The 20,028-nt window shown below is 44.4% G+C and overlaps 1 protein-coding gene across 1 annotated transcript in view; it reads left to right on the top strand.

The window, feature by feature from the left end:
- The window catches only part of LOC137429512 (thrombospondin type-1 domain-containing protein 7A-like), a 665,061-nt gene that overhangs the window by 613,277 nt on the left and 31,756 nt on the right, over positions 1-20,028 (top strand). The window contains exons 18-19 of the mRNA XM_068119458.2: positions 9,548-9,643; positions 9,975-10,124. Coding sequence (XP_067975559.2) covers positions 9,548-9,643; positions 9,975-10,054 — 176 coding nt within the window. The 3' untranslated portion in view covers positions 10,055-10,124. The remainder of the gene's footprint in view (positions 1-9,547; positions 9,644-9,974; positions 10,125-20,028) is intronic.

The following is a 20,028-nucleotide window of genomic DNA, read 5'->3' as shown; positions in this document are numbered from 1 at the left end:
GGAATCCACCAAAGCATTCTCCTCTGTCCTTTCCAGCAACTCCTCTTATTTTTCTGTCCTTTCCAGCAACCCTTCTCATTTTTCTGTCCTTTCCAGCAACTCCTCTCATTTTTCTGTCCTTTCCAGCAACTCCTCTTATTTTTCTGTCCTTTCCAGCAACTTCTCTCATTTTTCTGTCCTTTCCAGCAACTCTTCTCATTTGTCTGTCCTTTCCAGCAACTCCTCTCATTTTTCTGTCCTTTCCAGCAACTCCTCTCATTTTTCTGTCCTTTCCAGCAACTCCTCTCATTTTTCTGTCCTTTCCAGAAACTCCTCTCATTTTTCTGTCCTTTCCAGCAACTCCCCTCATTTTTCTGTCCTTTCCAGCAACTCCTCTTATTTTTCTGTCCTTTCCAGCAACTCCTCTTATTTTTCTGTCCTTTCCAGAAACTCCTCTCATTTTTCTGTCCTTTCCAGAAACTCCTCTCATTTCTGTCCTTTCCAGAAACTCCTCATTTTTCTGTCCTTTCCAGCAACTCTTCTCATTTTTCTGTCCTTTCCAGCAACTCTACTCATTTTTCTGTCCTTTCCAGCAACTCTTCTCATTTTTCTGTCCTTTCCAGCAACTCTTCTCATTTTTCTGTCCTTTCCAGCAACTCCTCTCATTTCTCTGTCCTTTCCAGCAACTCCTCTCATTTTTCTGTCCTTTCCAGCAACTCTTCTCATTTTTCTGTCCTTTCCAGCAACTCTTCTCATTTGTCTGTCCTTTCCAGCAACTCTCATTTTTCTGTCCTTTCCAGCAACTCTTCTCATTTCTCTGTCCTTTCCAGCAACTCTACTCATTTTTCTGTCCTTTCCAGCAACTCTTCTCATTTTTCTGTCCTTTCCAGCAACTCTTCTCATTTCTCTGTCCTTTCCAGCAACTCTTCTCATTTCTCTGTCCTTTCCAGCAACTCTTCTCATTTTTCTGTCCTTTCCAGCAACTCCTCTCATTTCTCTGTCCTTTCCAGCAACTCTACTCATTTTTCTGTCCTTTCCAGCAACTCTTCTCATTTTTCTGTCCTTTCCAGCAACTCTTCTCATTTCTCTGTCCTTTCCAGCAACTCCTCTCATTTTTCTGTCCTTTCCAGCAACTCTTCTCATTTTTCTGTCCTTTCCAGCAACTCCTCTCATTTCTCTGTCCTTTCCAGCAACTCTTCTCATTTTTCTGTCCTTTCCAGCAACTCTTCTCATTTTTCTGTCCTTCCCAGCAACTCCTCTCATTTCTCTGTCCTTTCCAGCAACTCCACTTCCCTTTTTCTCAAATCTCATGTTTCTGCACCACATTGTTATTGTTACTAATATATTGTTTCTCTAATATATATTGTTACTCTGCACCACATATTATATATAACCGGTGAATTCACTTTCGTGCACATTATAAGCTTCAATTTTCTCGGTATCATTTGATCACAAACGACTCCACTACCCTCGTTCCATTTTGCCAGTTTTACCTTCACTCTATCCTGGATTTCTGCTTCACATTCTCTCCCTTCCTTTAGTGTTGAACTTGCATCTTTTCCTGAATCTGTCTCATGATGAAAATTGCATCCACTGTTCCCCTTCTTTGCATATGAATCCTTGCTACCTGTTCTTACTCATAGCTTTGAAAGCTCATACAACCACCGGAATCATTTTTACCTCCACCACCGAAGGTGAATGGAGGTTTTGTTATCAACCCTGTCTGTTTGTCTGTTTGTCACTTGCAAAAATCCAAGATTTTCCCAGTATGTTGGCTGGTCTTGTAGTATGGCAGATAGGTGAAATATTTGGGAGAATTGTGCCTTTGATGATACAAGCACGAGAGTTGGCAGTCAGAGTATGTCCTAAGGAAGATATTTGGCTATAGGGCCATCACAGATTTGTCCTGTGACAACAATGGCGGCCATTTTTCAAAATGGCCTCCATTGCTTGTTTTTTTACATATATTTGGTACATTATTGTGTATAAACTGTTGTTGTGGTCATACTAGCTTGACATTTGGCACATAATTAAAGACCCCTAACTATAGGGTTATCATATATTTGTCCTGTGACAACAATGTTTTTAAAATGGCCGCCATATATATGGTATATTATGGTATATGGTATATTAATTTGTATAAACTGTTGTTTGAATCATACAAGCATGGTATTTGGTACACAGTTAAATATTCTGACCATTAGTCGTCACAGATGTGTCCAATAAAAATGGCGCCCAATTTTGGCACGTATGTTGCTGTAAAATTATTGGTCAATACTATTTATCATGGACATGGTTAATCTCTACCATTCTCGGTAGTCTGTTGTTAATAATACCTTTTGCATTACAATTTCTAGGTCTGACTTACAATGGCCAAGGCATACAAGTGTGGCACCCCGGGGAGTCCAGGGCTCCTGGTAGTTTGTTTACAGACTACACCACTCCCCAATATGGGGTGGGAGACCCTAAATAAGTAATTTGAAGGCAATTCCCCAAAGGTAAGTGTTCAATTAACTGAAAACAGAGATTTCAAATTACTGGAATTTATTTGAAAGTTTGGTAGGAGAGCACAATACAACACTTTATTAAACTTGAGAATATCCCAAAAGACGAATAGCAGCCAAGTAATAAAACCTATCAAAAGAACAGCAGCTGACAGCACTGAACAAATATCTGTGAAGAAAACATAAAATTACCTTTCTCATACTTAAAAGCATCCACAAAAGGGTTTAACTTAACCCAACTACCCACCAATATAAATATACAAATCAACTATACACAAAACGCTAATTGTTTACACGACATAAAACAAGATCACATACCCTTTTCACAAGAGACCATGGATTACCCAGAACACGGTGGAAACTCTCCACTGTAGATAGTGAACACATAATGCGGTGACCATTTAACAACAACAGCGTCCGTATTTCATTTATACATAAAAATAACAAAATGGCGTCGCATACTCAATGCAAGCCTACCTTTGTCTGCCGGTTACATGCACACACCCACTGGACAGCCAGGAATTCACTGGAGAGTACCAAAACTCGGAAATACACTTCTTGGGCCGATGCAACCAAGCACAGCACCCGAGCTGCGGCAACCAGGAAGTGCTTTTAGGGCCCGCACGAAGGCCTGCCTTTTTTACGATGAAAAAAGGTAAAAAGTCAAACATTTGAACAGCCTTGGACGTGCACCTCAACCCCGAGGCTGAAGCACATGGTCATTCAAACGCATGCATCCTGCCCCCGAGGGGCCACAATGCATGGTCATACCATTGGACCACTCCTCTCAATAGGAGCGAGACCCCATGATCCACTGACAGGGAATTTACTCCTGTCAGGTAGCCAATGGCAGGATTGCAACCAATTCCAAGCACAGCACCCTAGCTGCGGCAACCAGGAAGTACTATCACAGAGGACCCGGGCATTAGTAGTCTCCCGATATACCTGCACAGGTAGCTTATAAAGCCAAAATGGGCGGAACCAATATAATTACCTCTGAAGGCGACTAATGATTGGTCCCACAGGCTACACAAGCTTATGGACCGTCTAGAGCCGTGGACATCTGGTACACCATGTCAGAAAATAGAGTGGAACAAATGTGCTCTCTGCCAAGAAGACAAAGCAGAGGTTCTTTGTTGTCCAGCCGACTCAAGGCGTACAGACGGGACAGGGTATAAGACGCTCGCTGAAAGTCTTGTGGCATTTAACAAGATTGGTTGCTTGCCACAAACAATTAACCTATCATGGCTAGATGAGGGTGAGGGTGTTGAGGCAACATTCCGATATTGCAAAGCAAAGTGGCATGATTCCTGTAGACTGAAGTTTAACAAAACAAAACTTCAGTGGCAGAGAAGAAAAAAAACCCGCTGCAGACGATGCAGATGTTCTCAGAAAGTAGACACGGACGTCAACCTTTCAGCTTGACGTCCGTGTCCGGCAGTGTGTCTTCAAACTGCAGAACAAACCCTTACTTGCAAAACTTAGTCCTGGAGACCTTTTTGCACAAGAGGCAAAGTATCACGTCCAATGCCTCGTTTCTCTGCACAATAAAGCACGAGATATTAAAACATCTGAGGGATCCGATGTAGACAGTATTAACCATGGCATCGCATTTGCAGGACTCGTGTCCCATATTGAGGAAGCCCGCATGGTCAATCTTGTTGCACCAGTTTTCAAACTAAGTGACGAAGTAAATCTGTACACCACAAGACTGCAAACAACTTGGAACTGATGTAAGCGGGTGTGTCCATTCCACCAAACTGAATAGAATACTTCCTTACTTTCCAGACATGGAAGCTCACAAACAAGGCCGTGATGTGGTCTTAGCTTCCGCTAGGAAAAGCATGTGAGCATGATGCTGACAATGATGCTGTTTATCTTGTCCGGGCAGCAGCCATAGTTAGGAGTGATATGTTCAGAATGCACAATAAATTCACTGGTTCATTTGACACTCTATGCCAGGAGACATCAGTGCCAGTTTCTCTCTTGGCGTTAGTTTCTATGGTGTTGTACGGTCCAAGTATGAAAACACAGTCAAGCTCCTCATCAGTGCCTCAGCCAGCTCTGACCGTCTCACAGATACTAATGTACAACAGTTCAGTACGTCATGGGGACACTACAACTACAAGTACTACTAGGCACAGCCAAGAACGAGAAACACCACTGACGGTCTATCTAGGTGTGATGATCCATTCAAAAACTCGCAAGCGAGACCTTGTTGATACTCTCTTTGATCTGGGTCTGTCTACATCGTATGACCACGTGCTCCACATCTCAATGGAGCTCGGCAACAAAATTTGTCATCACTATAACATCGAGAAAGCCGTCTGTCCTCCTCAACTCAAAGGCAGGCTCTTCACTGCTGCCGCAGTAGACAATATTGATCATAATCCCAGTTCCATCAGTGCACACGATTCCTTCCATGGAACTGGAATATCACTGTTCCAACACCCAGATGCGAAGTTCAGTGGAGATCATCGTGATGTTGCCACCAGTGACAATGACGCTCATGCTGCTAACAAGGGGAAGGTAGCACATTCACCAGTCCTACACCAGTGTGCCCCCTGTTGCTCTGCAAAGAGATCATCCACCTGCACCAAAACTAGATGGACCTACCAAAGCAGTCTGTCAGCTCATTGATCAAGCCATGCAGAAGGAATACAGGTACAGTACAAGAGTATTTTATTTACCATAATGTTATACAGAATACTGTATCAATCTTTGTTTGATTCACAAATTCAAAATAATAATACTAAGCTATCTCATTCTCTTTACTTGTTTCCTTCTGCAGATGGCTGGAACAGTTGAGACAGGTGCTGGCTACAAACACACCACAAGAAAGCAACTCTCTCCTGGGCTGCATGTCATGCTAGCCTTCAGCTAGCCTATGAAACACCAGACAGCAACCTGACACTCACTTGTCTACTGCCCCTTTTCTATGACCAGGCCAAATCCGTCGCTATGATCCGCCATTCCATGGACGTAGTGAAGAAAGCAGTGGATATTCTGAATCCTGGACCTGTGTCCATTATTACTGTGGATAAACCTCTGTATGCTGTAGCAAAACAAATCCAGTGGAGTTGGCGAGCAACTCACGGCGAGGATCACTTCATTGTTATGTTTGGCGTGCTGCACATTGAGATGGCTTCTCTCAAGATATTGGGCAACCTTCTGGAGGGCAGTGGGTGGACATCTGCACTCGTACGAGCTGGTGTTGCCACACCAGGGAACGGCAGATTCATTTCTGAAGGCCTCCCTCGTTACGCGCACTCGACGTGCTCATCAGATCACCGCTAGTAGCCTATAATACCGCCCTCAAAGTTCACATTTAGTTAATACTGATGCGCATTCTACTTAGACTAAACAGGTGTGACATGTCTTTAATTGTGTGCTAAATGCTATGATTGTACGACCAAATGTAGTTTTATGCACGCGTAATGTACCAAATATATGTAAAATAACAAGCAATGGAGGCCATTTTGTAAAATGGCCGCCATTGTTGTCACAGGACAAATCTGTGATGGCCCTATAGCCAAATATCTTCCTTAGGACATACTCTGACTGTGTGCCAAATGCCATGCTTGCATCATCAAAGGATGTCTGTTTGACTGTTTGTCTGAATATCAATCACCTGCAGGTCACAATTTTGAACTGATCTTTACAAAACTTCACCAAACTGTAGAGTTGTTCATAAGGAAGAAGCCTATTGAGTTTGAGGTCAAAAGGTCAACATAGGCCAAAGGTCAACAACCTTTTCAGATTTCTAAAATCCTTAATTTTCAGCCGATTGACTTGAAATTTGAACAGGATTTGCATATCCGGTCACTGAATTCAACCACAAAGTACATTTGAGGTCTAAAGTTGAAAAGGTCAACATAGGCCGCATTTCTAAAATAGTAAATTTTCATCCGAATGGCTTGATATTTTAAGAGGATTTGCATATCAGATCTCTGAATGAAACCACCAATTATTTTTGAGGTCAACACCGGCCAAATGTCAACAACATATTTTCGTGATTTCACAAGTATCATGCAGTGCACAACATATTTCTTGTTTGTTTGTTTATTTGTGAACAGGATATCTCAAAACGTTGTGGATGGATACAGATGAAATTTGGTGGAGAGGTTGGGTTTGCGACAAGGACGGAATGATTATATTTTGGTGAAGATCCGGATCAAGATCAGAGAATTTTAAGTGATTTTTCACCATGAGTGATAGGGCCGTGATATTTCAAAAACCTGTGGATGGATTATACCAAAACTTGGTGGATGAGTTGGGTAAGTGGCAGGAACAAGTCGATTAGATTTTGGTTCAGGTCCGAATCCAGATCCGGCCTATCGGTGGGATACAAAACATAAACTGTTCACCAGGTGGAGGTGTGCGCTCTACCGAGTGCTGTTCTAGTTGTTGATGTTTTCAATATTCTCTGCATTCCATCTTGCCATGTACTGTAATGCTTTGTCATCCCATGTTCGTTGGTGTTCTCATCATCATCATCATCATCATCATCATCATCATCATCATCATCATATAATTGCCATAATTTTTCACAATTCATGGTGCATTTGCACTAGTCTGATTTATTGTTTTTAGCTCACCTGCAAGTTCCAGGCTGGAACGAAGTTCAAGGGAGCTTATGTGATGGTGCGTCGTCAGTCCGTCCGTAAACACTTGAAACTTCTTCTCCGAAACCGCTGATGGGATTGCGATCAAACTTGGCACAAATGATATTTGTTGTGTTGTGACTAAAGTTTGTTCACTCAGCTTTTCAAAATTCAAAAACTCAGCATTCAAAAAAATCGGGGTCTAAAGGGGTTTACCGGGGGTCAAAATGGATGCAGGTTTTACCCCCCCAACCCCCACCAAAAAAAACAAAAATAGGAATTTGCTTTTTCCTCTGAAACTCCACACACTATTTTGATGAAACTTGACCACAGCCTTCATCACCTGTGATGTACCGAAGATTGTTCACGGCATTAAAAAAAATCGAAGTCTGGGGAGGTTTACGGGGGTCAAAGTGGGTCCCGATTTAAGCCCCCAAAATAGGTATTTGCTTTCTTCTCTGAAACTACACAAACTATTTTGATGAAACCTGAACACAACCTTCACCACCCGTGATGTACCAAAGTTTGTTCACGGCATTTTAAAAAAATGTCCCCCTTTCCGGGTCTACAGGGGGGTTGTCCCCCAAAATAGGTATTTGCTTTTTTCTCAGAACCTACACACACAATTTCCATTAAACTTCACCACAACCTTCATCATCCGTGATGTACCAATGTTTACCCTGCGCTCGCGAAGCGAAAAGCGGGGTTAAGCATTCGGGTAAGTACGTACGTGTGCCGTGTGCTGGGTCTTCATTTTTAAAATTCATTTTCTCGGCAACCATTGGTCCGATTGACCAGGAAATTTTACCATAGAAGCGCCTCCGCCTGTAGAAATTTTATATTCATAATTATGACGTCATAGCTCACGTAGTATGCGGCCATCTTGGAAAAACGTTACACCTCTATATCTCCCAAACTGCTCAATAGAAAAAATGGAAACATGGCTCATTGTCAAGTACTCCCCATGGGGAATAAGATATATTGATGACGATGCCATCGTTGCCTTAATTATGACGTCATAATTCGACAAGTACAACGCTTGATCTGATCAGTATGAAAAAACAAAAATTCCTCTACAACTGAACCCGATTGGCACGAAATTTTCAGAATATGAGCGGCTCCTCCTGTGGAATGTTTAAAATTATAATTATGACGTCATAGGTCACGTGGTACAGGCGCCATCTTGGAAAAATCGAAAAAAATTGCACCTCTACATCTCCGAAACCGCTCCATGGGAAAAAAATTGAATCATGGCTCATTGTCAAGTACTCCGCTTGGGGAATAAGATATGTCAATGATGATGTCATCGGCACCTTAATTATGACGTCATATTTCGACAAGTACAACACTTGATTCGATCAGTCTGAATTTTTTCTCTGTAATTCTTGATCCGATTGACACGAAATTTTCACCATAGGAGGGCCTCCTACTGTAGAATATTTTCATCATTATTATGACGTCATAGGTCACGTGGTACAGGCGCCATCTTGGAAAAAATTCGCACCTCTATATCTCTGAAACCAATCCATGGAAAAAATTGAGAGCTGGCTCATTGTCACCGATTCCCCATGGTGAATAAGATATGTTAATGATGTCATTGGTGCCTTCGTTATGACGTCATAATTTGACAAATAAACACTGATCCATCCAATCATAATTTTTTTTTTCAGCAACTGTTGGTCTGATGGACACCAAATTTTCACCATAGGAGCACCTCCTCCTTTAAAATATTTTAATGATAATCATGACGTCATAGGTCATGTGTTACAGGCGCCATCTTGGAAAAACCGAAAAACGTTGCACCTCTATATCTCCAAAACCGCTCTATGGAAAAAATTAAACGTGGCTCATTGTAAATAACTCCATATAATATGGGGAACAGGTGTCATTAACGATGACGTCATTGGTGCCATAATTATGATGTCATAATTCGACAGGGACAACGCTTAGTCTGATCAGTTTGAAATTTATTGAGCATGATCTATGCAACAATTATATTAGAGAATATAAATTTATGATGTCATTGCTCACGTGGTCTGGCAGCCATATTGGATCAAAAAAAAGAAACGTTCAAAAACAGAAGAGTTGGCTCACACCAAGTTAACTGCGCAGGGTAAGTATTCTATGAATACCATCTAGTTGTTCAAGGCATTGGAAAAATTTGGGTCTGAGGTTCACTTGGGTGGGAGGGGGGTTACACCCCAAAATAGGTATTTATTTGTTTGTTTAAAGTCTTATGATTATGGTAGTATGATTCTACATGCTTCCCTGTCTTCTAGCAACCATTAAAATTGGTTTAAAATACCTTTAGTCCGTGTAGTATACTGTTTATTCTACCAGGTGAGTGCCAGGGGTATTGCCCCTATGTTTATATTGTTTAAACATCATAATTTGCTTATGCGGCAAAGGCCTTAACTGCACTACATCTTCTATTCCCCGACCCCTCCACCTCCCTCTCAGGATCGAAATGCTTCAGCTATAGTTGGCAGTCGGGGACTTGGCGAGGCCAGCGGAGGGAAGTTTGGTGCCAGCAGTCAGATGGCGTTAATGTAACAGGTGCTTTGTTCTTTCTCTTCTGGTTTGCTTTGTCTGAAAACCCAAATCTACCACTCAATCCACACTACATTTATCACACTATCCTACCATGGATTATGAAGTCCAGTTTCCCAGAGTAATCTGTGCAGTCACAGGTGTTGGGTCCATGGCAGAATGTGCAAGTCCATAGACAAAACTGCACAACTCAATATATCTCTAACGGTTATGCCTGCAATGGGACAGCCAATTGGGAAATCATTGGATTCAGTTAAACGGTTATCACACACTCGTACAGGTGTTGTTTGAGGCATCACTGTAACTGCACCCCGACCACAAGTTGTGGCCTTTTCAGGCCAGCTCGCCACTCTGGTGATGTCCCTCTGCCGATCCTGGGAGCTGTTCACGCCTTTGTGCTGCAGGGGGTTGTGCTGAGTCTGCACGCCCAGTGTCTGAATACATCTGCAAGCGATCCTGCCTCCTTCCAAACTCCTTCTGTGCACCGGTGAGAATCCAGCTTCCAGCTTCTTGCCAGAGCATAGCACACAGCAACGTACACATAGATCCATTAAAATGTACACATATATATATATATACATATCTTGTATCTTCTATATATATATAAAAGAAAGTTTATGTTTGTTTGTCTGTACGCGCTAATCTCTTGAACGGTAAAAGACAGGAAGAAACCTCCAATACCAAAAATGTCGGGACGGGCCCCGGGAAGGTTTTAGGCTAAATGGCGATGCCGGTCGAGGCCCACCTCGGCCGGGCTGGGCCCATTTCGCAATTAAAAGGTCAGCTGAATTATAGTAGTCAATCTTCTATGGCCACGGGTAAAAGCTGAATTATAGTAGTAAATTCATTCAAAAAGAACCAAAAATGTCGGGACGGGCCACGGGAAGGCTATAGGCCAGGTGGCGAGGCCGGCCGAGGCCGCTTCGGCCGAGCTGGGCCCATTTCACAATTAAAAGGTGAGCTGAATTATAGTAGTCAATCTTCTACGGCCAAGAGTAAAAGCTGAATTATAGTAGTAAATTCATTCAAAAAGAACCAAAAATGTCGGGACGGGCCCCGGGAAGGTTATAGGCTAGGTGGCGAGGCCGGTCGAGGCTGCTTCGGCTGGGTTGGGCCCATTTCGCAATTAAAAGCTGAGCTGAATTATAGTAGTCAATCTTCTACGGCCGCGGGTAAAAGCTGAATTATAGTAGCAAATTCATTCAAAAAGAACTAAAAATGTCGGGACGGCCCTGGGAAGGTTATAGGCTAGGTGGTGAGGCCGGGCGAGGCCGCTTCGGTCGAGCTGGGCCCATTTCGCAATTAAAAGCTGAGCTGAATTATGGTAGTCAATCTTCTACGGCCGCGAGTAAAAGCTGAATTGTAGTTGTCAATCTTCCATGGCCGCGAGTAAAAGCTGAATTATAGTAGTAAATTAATTCAAAAAGAACCCGGGCAACGCCGGGTGCATTCGTCTAGTATATATATATCATGACTAACCCCCCTCTCTGTGTGAACTGGTCCATAACATTGAGAATTTCTATCGTCTTCCTGGTATTGGCTGCAGTGCAATCCTAAGGCAGTGTAAGGCTGTTGATCTGCTCAGCTAGTGTCTAATAGATGGAGCCCATTTAACTGTTTAGCCACCAGACCCTTTTGAATCATTTTTTTTAGCCATCAGAGCGACACTTGTTGCTAACAGGTCATGCAGGAAGCACCATGGTGGGACTCCCTGCTCAAGGTGATCTGTGCCCTGGGTCAAGTTAGGGGGTTCAATATCTACAATATCCTCTATATCAAGATATATATCAAGATTATAATCATTATTATTGCCGACATCCCTATTTTGTCATACATTATCAATATATTCTGTTGTTACTACAGTTGGAGAATATTTTCGTTTGTCTGAAAACTGTTTTTTGTGATTAATATTATTATCTTTGCTTTCAGATTGATCCATTATGTCTGAGAGATTAACTGTTGCTAAAAGAGCACTAATTGGTGCACGGTATGAGGATTGGCAGTCCGTAATTGCAGTTCAAAGATGGTGGTGGCAAGAAATGGGAAGACACATTCCACTTTGGATACAAAACGTTTAAAAACTGTCACCAAAAGCTTATAACAGTTATGAACGTAAGAAGATCAGGAAGACATACCACAGTGAGGTCACCAGAAAACATTGACCAGGTATGAGACATGTTCACAAGGAGCCGAAGAAGAAGAAGAGGGACAGTGGAATAAGTTGTCGTGCAATTCGAGGAATTTTGAAGAAGGATTTGAGATTGAAACCAAACAAACATCATTGTGCTCAGCAGATGTTTCCAGATTGTGATGAGAGAATTGAGTTTCGTGAACATTTCCTTCAGTGGATCGATGACGGTACAGGTGTGTTACATAACACGGACTGTGGTGACGAGGCTGTTTTCCTTGTTGGTTGTTTTGTTAACAGGTGTAACTGCCATTACTGGTCAGGAAATGATTGTTGAACACGGCCAAAGTCAAAGTCTTGTTTGCTGTGGAATGGCTTCAACCCGACTCATTGAACCTACGTCTTCCGCAAAACGATGAACGGACAGAGATACTTGGACATGCACCAAAACTTTTTTCTTCGACAAATCCAGCAATGGGAGATACAAATGAAGCAATTTCTTGATGGAAGATGGATCTGCTCCACACTGCTCGATTGAAGTTCCTAATTGGTTGGATTCCCACTTTCCACACAGATGGAGCAGCCCATGAAGACCTCAGAGTGACCATCGATATGTCTTGATCTACCCTCTTGTGATTATTTTTGTTGGGATGGGCTCAGGAAAACGTGGATGAAGGCAAACCCGCTAATGTGGATGAATTAGACAGTTTTATCCGCAATGTTTTTGCCAATTTGCCGGAGGAGTTTCTTCGACGTTCAGTGGAAAATGTTTAACGATTGAAAAAATGTGCTGAGAACGCAGGAGCTGATGTTGAAATGCGATGTTCAAACTAAAACGGCAATTACTCACATTAACAACGTAGTATTTCCAGTCTTCCATTTCTTGCCGCCACCATCTTTGAGCTGCCATTACAGACTGCCAATCCCCATACTGTGCAGCAATTGGTGCTCTTTGAGCAACAGTTAATCACTCAGCCATAATGGATCGATCTGAAAGCAAAGAAAAAAAATAATATTAATGGCAAATAAACACGAAACAGGCTCTCAAACAAAAAACAAAAATGCGCTACCTCTACCTACAACAAGAGAGTATTTATATATTTAAAATGGGGACTTAATTATTGATCCTCTTGCTCTCCCGGCCTCTCCTCTCCCCCTCCTCTCTCCCGCCTCTCCTCTCCCCATTCTCTCTCCCGGCCTCTCCTCTCCCCCTCCTCTCTCCCAGCCTCTCCTATCCCCTCCTCTCTCCTGCCTCTCCTCTCCACCTCCTCTCTCCAGCCTCTCCTCTCCCCCTCCTTTCTCCAGCCTCTCCTATCCCCCTCCTCTCTCCCGCCTCTCCTCTCCCCATTCTCTCTCCCGGCCTCTCCTCTCCCCCTCCTCTCTGCCAGCCTCTCCTATCCTCTCCTCTCTCCTGCCTCTCCTCTCCACCTCCTCTCTCCAGCCTCTCCTCTCCCCCTCCTCTCTCCCGCCTCTCCTATCCTCCTCTTCTCTCCTGCCTCTCCTCTCCCCCTCCTCTCTCCCACCTCTCCTCTTCCCCTCCTCTCTCCCGCCTCGCCTCTCCCCCTCCTCTCCCCCTCCTCTCCCCCGCCTCTCCTCTCCCTACGCTCCCCCACTCCTCTTCCCTTCCCCTCTCTTAATATTCCCATCACGAAGTGACTCTGCGTTGCCTGGAAATGCCGGGTACCTTTGCTAGTACATAATAAATATAAGTTTTATAGATAGATGAAGTGGATTGCGAAAAAGCTTAATATATTTGATGAAGTGGATTGTGGATGCATTCCGTAAGCAGCTAAACAACTCCAGTAAGTCAAGAATGAGTGAAAAGAATGAGCTCTTAATTTAAATGTTTACATCCATAGTCATTTTCAATGTTAAAAGTTATAAAATTACACTATTCTTTCCATTCCAATGGGGTCCCAGCCAGAATGTCCAGCTGGGGCCCATATGGGTCCAATGTGGGCTAACTTGTGGGTCCCAAGTGTGTTCTGCACATTGGCCCCAGCTGGATTGTCCATAGGCTCCACCATGTCCCAACTGGGCGAGGCCACGTAGGCAGGACATGGGCTATTTGTGGGCTAGCCCACATAAGCCAGACATGGGATTTGCATGGGTTATACATGGATTTTTCCTGGGCCTCATGTGAATGTAAATGGGGTGTAAGTCAATCCTGCATTAGCTACAACATCACATCTGCTTTACTGTCAGTAGTAATATCGAATGGAGTGTATTTTTAAAGAGGCTTTTGCTTGAAGTTATCTTAAAGAACATCATGACTTGGATCTGTCAAAACAAGCTAATAATGGTAAATACTTCAATAATTCAGTGGTGTTCCTGTGGCATTTGAAATGTCAAATGCTGTTGTATTCCTGCTTCTGGAATACCAAGGGTGTGAATCTGTGAAAGTTTGACAAAGATAAGACCCGTTCACCCATCTCTGAGAAAAATGGTGACACACACACACACACACACACAGACACACACACATGTACACACACACACACACAGAGACACACACGCACACACACACACACACACACACACACACACATACACACACACACAGAGACACACACACACACACATCCACACACACACACACACACACACACACACAGACGCACACACAGACACACACACAGAGACACACACACACACAGACGCACACACAGACACACACACACACACAGACACACACACACACACACATACACACACAGAGACACACACACACACACATACACACACACACACACACACACACACACACACACAGACGCACACACAGAGACACACACAGACACACACACACACACACACACACACACAGACACACACACACACAGACGCACACACAGACACACACACACACACAGAGACACACACACACACATCCACACACACACACACACACACACACAGACGCACACACAGACACACACACACAGACACACACACAGACACAAACACATGTACACACACACACAGACCACACACACACACACACATACACACACACACACACACACACAGAGACACACACACACACACACACAGACGCACACACAGACACACACACAGACACACACACACACACACACACACACACACACACACACACATCTCTCTTATAGTATGTATCGATAGACTAAAATCAAACTTTTAACCCCTCTACATTGAACCACCATCCGAAGTATCATAAAATTAACGATTCAAGTATTATCGATCGACATCAGGGTCTACAACATGGCCGCTGATTGGAAACTGCAATGTTTCTTCAAACGGAATCAGAATCAGAATCAGAATCAACTTCATTGCCAAGTACATTGAATGTACAAGGAATTTGACCTGGTGAATGTGCTGTTCGGTTACAGCCACACGTAAATTCCACAAAATACACAAATTTACAAAATGTGGCATAAAGTACAAGGTGTGTTACGTGTAGAATCTGGTGGGGGGGGGGGGGGGGGGTGGAGAGGCAGTCCACAGTTTCCTAAGGTGAGGGATCTAGTAGGAGGGAGAGGGTGGGGGGGGGGGGGTGGAGAGGCAGTCCACAGTTTCCGAAGGTGAGGGATCCAGTAGGGAGGGAGAGGGTGGGGGGGGGGGGGGGGGAGGAGTACTGCCGGCCGGATGAACAGTTTTGTGAGGGCCAAGGCACGGGGGATGAAACTGGTCAGATGGCGGATGGTATTGGTTCTGATGGCTTTGAACCAGACATAGCTCTTTGAGCCAGAGGGAAGAGACTTCCCTCTGGTCCTGGTGAGGGACCAGAGGGAAGTTTTTTGAAGAGGTGATGACCTGGGTGGGAGGGGTCAGCGATGATCTTTCCTGCACACTTCCTTGCCCTGGAGTCATGCAGGTGCTCGATGGATGGCAGGTGGCAGCCGATGACCTTCTCTGCAGACCGGACGATGCGCTGTAGTTTGCTCTTGGAGCGGGCAGACGTAGTCCCAAACCAGACGGTGATGGAGGAAGTGAGGGTGGACTCTACAATGGCCGTGTAGAATGTGACCAGTATTGTTTTGGAGACGTTGAGTTTCTTCAGCAGGTGCAGAAAGTACCTCCGCTGATGTGCCTTTTTTATAGTGGTGATGTTGTCATCCCTCTTGAGATTGTGGTCCCCAGGAATTTAAATGTTTCAGCCATGCCGACGGTTCAACCATTTATTTTCAGGGGGAGTGGTGATGGGGGGTGTTTCCTGAAGTCAATTACCATTTCTACAGTTTTGAGTGTGTTCAGTTCCATGTAGTTTTGACTACACCAGGACACCAGTCTGTCCACCTCCGTCCGGAACGTGGATTCGTCCCCGTCGGAGATGAGTCCGACCAGTGTGGTGTCATCTGCAAACTTGATTATTTTGACAGGTGGTTCTGAGGAAGAACAATCATTGGTATAGAGTGAATAGAGCAGAGGTGAGAGCACACATCCCTGCGGAGCCCCCGTACTGATGGGTAGGGGGTCCAAGAGGTGTTTGCCAAGCCGCACATATTCTCTCCTACTGGTCAGGAAGTCAGAAATGTTAAGATGGGCCAGTTTGTCCTGCAGCAGTTCTGGGATGATGGTGTTGATTGCAGAGCTGAAGTCCACAAACTAGAAGGTAGTGTAGAAGGTCTGGTGGGGGGGGGGGCAATCTGGTGGGGGTGGGGGGCAGTCCACAGTTTCCTAAGGTGAGGGATCCGGTAGGGCATATGTCCACAATACCCTGGCATCTGTCCCTGGGGTGTCAAGGTGCTGTAGCATATAGCGCAAGCCCATGTTGACTGTGTCATCCACAGATCTATTAGCCCTGTAGGCAAACTGCAGTGGGTCCAGGAGGGGGTCCGTGATGGATTTGAGGTGGGACAGGATAAGGCGTTCAAAGGTCTTCATGATGACTGAGGTCAGCGCCACAGGTCTATAGTCATTCATGCAGATTCACTTCAGACGTTTCTGCGGGGCTGAAGTGGTCCACCAGCACCCCATTCTGGCGAAACTCCTATAACCTAGGATCACTCTTCACCTCCACACTTTAGTTCCTCTTTTTTCCTGCTGTGCAACCAATTTCCACATTTTACTCAATCGCATTCTTCCGTCCAGGTTTTCCAGACTGTTCACGTTATGCTGTTCGCTGTTCACCGCCATAGCAATCTTCTAATATCCCCCTTCCAAAGTCATGATTTTTTTTCTACCCCCATTACCTATCACCAAGCACACCTTTCCAAATTTCCAGTTTTTTCTTCCTTAGATTTTGCTTCTGTATTCATATTTTCCAGCCCGTGCATCTTCCCCTTCCCATCATTCTCCCCGACATTCCTTGATTGTCCAAGTGCCTCGACCCAGATGTTGGTGTGCTCCCGTCCTTTCTGCATGCTGTTCTGTGTTCTGTTATGTCCTGATCCATTCTCATTTCTAGCTCCTCCACAGGCCTCAACTTTGTATACAAAAATAAGGAAGTCTAGAATGACTGATAAGAATGTTACACGTTTATAATAGATGAAGAAGACATTCCTTCTTCGGTAGACAAAACGCTGATGTGAGGCATAAATTCCGTGCTTGCTGTTCAGTTTTTTTTGAGTGTAGAGATCTGCACCTTGCTCGGACAAAGCGCGGACAATCTTCCTTTACATCCGGCTTTTCCAGCAATGGGCACTTCCACTGTATGTCATCCATAAATGGCAAAAAAACTTTGCTCAGGTCAAAATTGATAAACTTATTCATTACTTTGTTAACTTTTATACAACAAGTTAGGTTGTTTCGGCTAAAGATAACTTGACAAATGACACTTGAAGATAACTTTTAATGCATTGGCTCAGGCTCATAAAAGAGCTGACACACAAACACAGACATACTGACGAGACAAACACTTGACACAGACACAGAGCTTGGGGGAAGTGCCGTCACCACCATAACTTCCCAGGATGCTCTGGGTACCAACGACCTCATAACAATGGCGCTACTTTTCTCACCGCACTGAGCGGGGAATTTCCTCAAGAGGAATTTCCCCTCTTCCCCATGGATGCCAACCGATGGGGATTGTCCGTACTCCACCCTTTTCAAGCAAGGAAGCAGCACGTACCATTTTAAAGTGTTTGGTATGACTTGAACCGGTCCAAACCGGATGGGTGTTTTTCAGGAGACACCATCTCCTTACTAGATAGCCGTTGGCCCCCTAGGGAAGCTCGTCCGCCCTTTCTCAGGTGTTGTTGTTGTTGTTGCCCCAATCAGTTCTGGTTGAACAGGCCAGCGGCACGGAGACAGCCAATCAATCTCACAGGAGCGACCCAGAGATCCCTCCAAGATGTTGTGCTCTTGCCTATGTGAAGCCAGGACCACGCAGTCTTCTGATATGTTTTATTGTGTGTGGAGCGGCCTGGCAGCGGTTGCAGGCATCGTCAGTGGTGTCGTTGAGTGTATGCTTGCAGTGTAAAAGTTGTGGGTGGTGTCCGCAGTGAAGGCATGAAAGGTGAACACGAGCAGACCTGGGGAGTAGTTTCTCTGTTGCATCAATGGGTGGGGATTTCATGCCCAAGATTCAGTTTGGGCCCAAGTTGTTTATTGCATTTACGGTGATGTGGGTGTGGATGTGTTTTCTGTAGTTTGCGTTGTTTGTCAGGTGTTGTTTTTGGTCCTGGCAGGTGTCACAGTCTCCCTCCCCACTAGCAAAGCCAGTGAGGGGTGTCGGTTTGGTTGCCGACAACCCGACAATGCGGCAGGTAGCACTGGGTTACACGTTACCAGTGGCAATCCCAAAAGACTGACCTGATCAAAATGATGCAGAATGCTTAAATTTCAAAGGTTAACTCCAGACATATTTTTCGAAACATATTTTACAGACAGGGCTGGACATTTGAAAATATGATGTTTTTTTTGAAGTCAGTTGTCACATGATTTGAAAATTGCTTTATATTTTGGAAATTGCTGTGTGCGCACCATTAAATTGTCAAGGCAAGGGAGCAAGCACTCCGTAAAGCCTCATGGGATCAAAGTGCTTTCCTATGTCTTTCTACTTTTTATGTCATAAGAAGAAGTTTGTCACCGTTTGTCGAATTGAGTTATAACTGCTGCTCTTTTTTTTATTGTTGTGAAATTAGTAGCTGCATGCTCGTCGACCACTCGTGTCCGAAACCTGGGGAAGGGTGAGCCAGAAGGCCTTTTTGGATACGCGAAGGTGACGTCAGGTTTGTGTTTTCAAACGGACTCTAGAGAGGTAGAATTTGGAACGAGCATCGAGACTGCTGGGAGTTTGCGAGAGGTGTGTGGCGTTGTGATGAGGAAGCAGCATGTGGCATGGCTGTGCCAGGGCGGTGACGTAGCGGAATCAACACGTATTCTGAGCCAGCAGAGTCCTGACTGTGCACACAGACACTGGTTCCCAATTCTCATCCCACACACTCCTTTCTAACCACTGCCACACACGCATCAAATCTATGGCCACCGCATTGGACATCATCCACCAAATAGTGTCCCTCCTTGTTTGGAGAACTCTTGTCGTTTTTGGCCACACAGCAGCTGTGTTTACATGTGGTAAGTTTTGGCCATAGTTACAATGGTTACGTCACAGTCATTTACACCTGTATTGAATTATTGTAATATATTGCCACCTTAGCTTGTGGGTGAGTACACTTGTAACCGGTGAAAAGATGTTGAGTAGTAAAGTTTAATGTGTGCTGTAATTTGGTAAATGGCAGCTTGTTTGAGAAACATTTTGTGTACTACCCGGATGCCTTTTTTTGTGTTGTCACTTCTGTTCTGAGCTGAAATGTTTTCACCTTTACAGAAAGCATGATGAGTGCAATATGGAAGTTCCACGCATTGTGGCATATGCACACACTAGGATATACACACAAGGAACTTTGGTGCAGGACGAAGACATTTGGCCTATCATGCACCCAACCACTGAAACCACCATAAGTATCCAAGCACAAGCTACCTAAAAATCCTGCCAAAAGCCCTTCTCTCCTCCAATCCAATACTTCTACACACATATCAAATTCCATTTTAAACCTATCTACTCTCTCTGCTGCTTAGCGGTTAGGGTGCTGGCTTGGGATCCTATGATCCTGGGTTCGAAATCCCGGTGGATTGCTGAATTAATACCAGGGGGGGGTTGACTCAGCCTGCTCAACCTGTCATCCCTCCGAGGTCCACAAATTGAGTACCAGTTCACTGGTAATTCCCTGTGTGTCGCAAGAGGTGACTAACAGGGTTGGCGGCAGGAAGGGCATCCAGCCGTAAAATATTGCTTCCAAAAAAGGGGACCACGGTGCCCGAAAATGGCCAACCCCTG

This window comes from Myxine glutinosa, chromosome 6 (assembly GCF_964187855.1).
Source record: "Myxine glutinosa chromosome 6, kmMyxGlut1.1, whole genome shotgun sequence".
NCBI lineage: Eukaryota > Metazoa > Chordata > Myxini > Myxiniformes > Myxinidae > Myxine > Myxine glutinosa.
The sequence above is the reverse complement of the archived record's forward strand: the minus strand, read 5'-3'. Positions and strand labels throughout refer to the sequence as shown.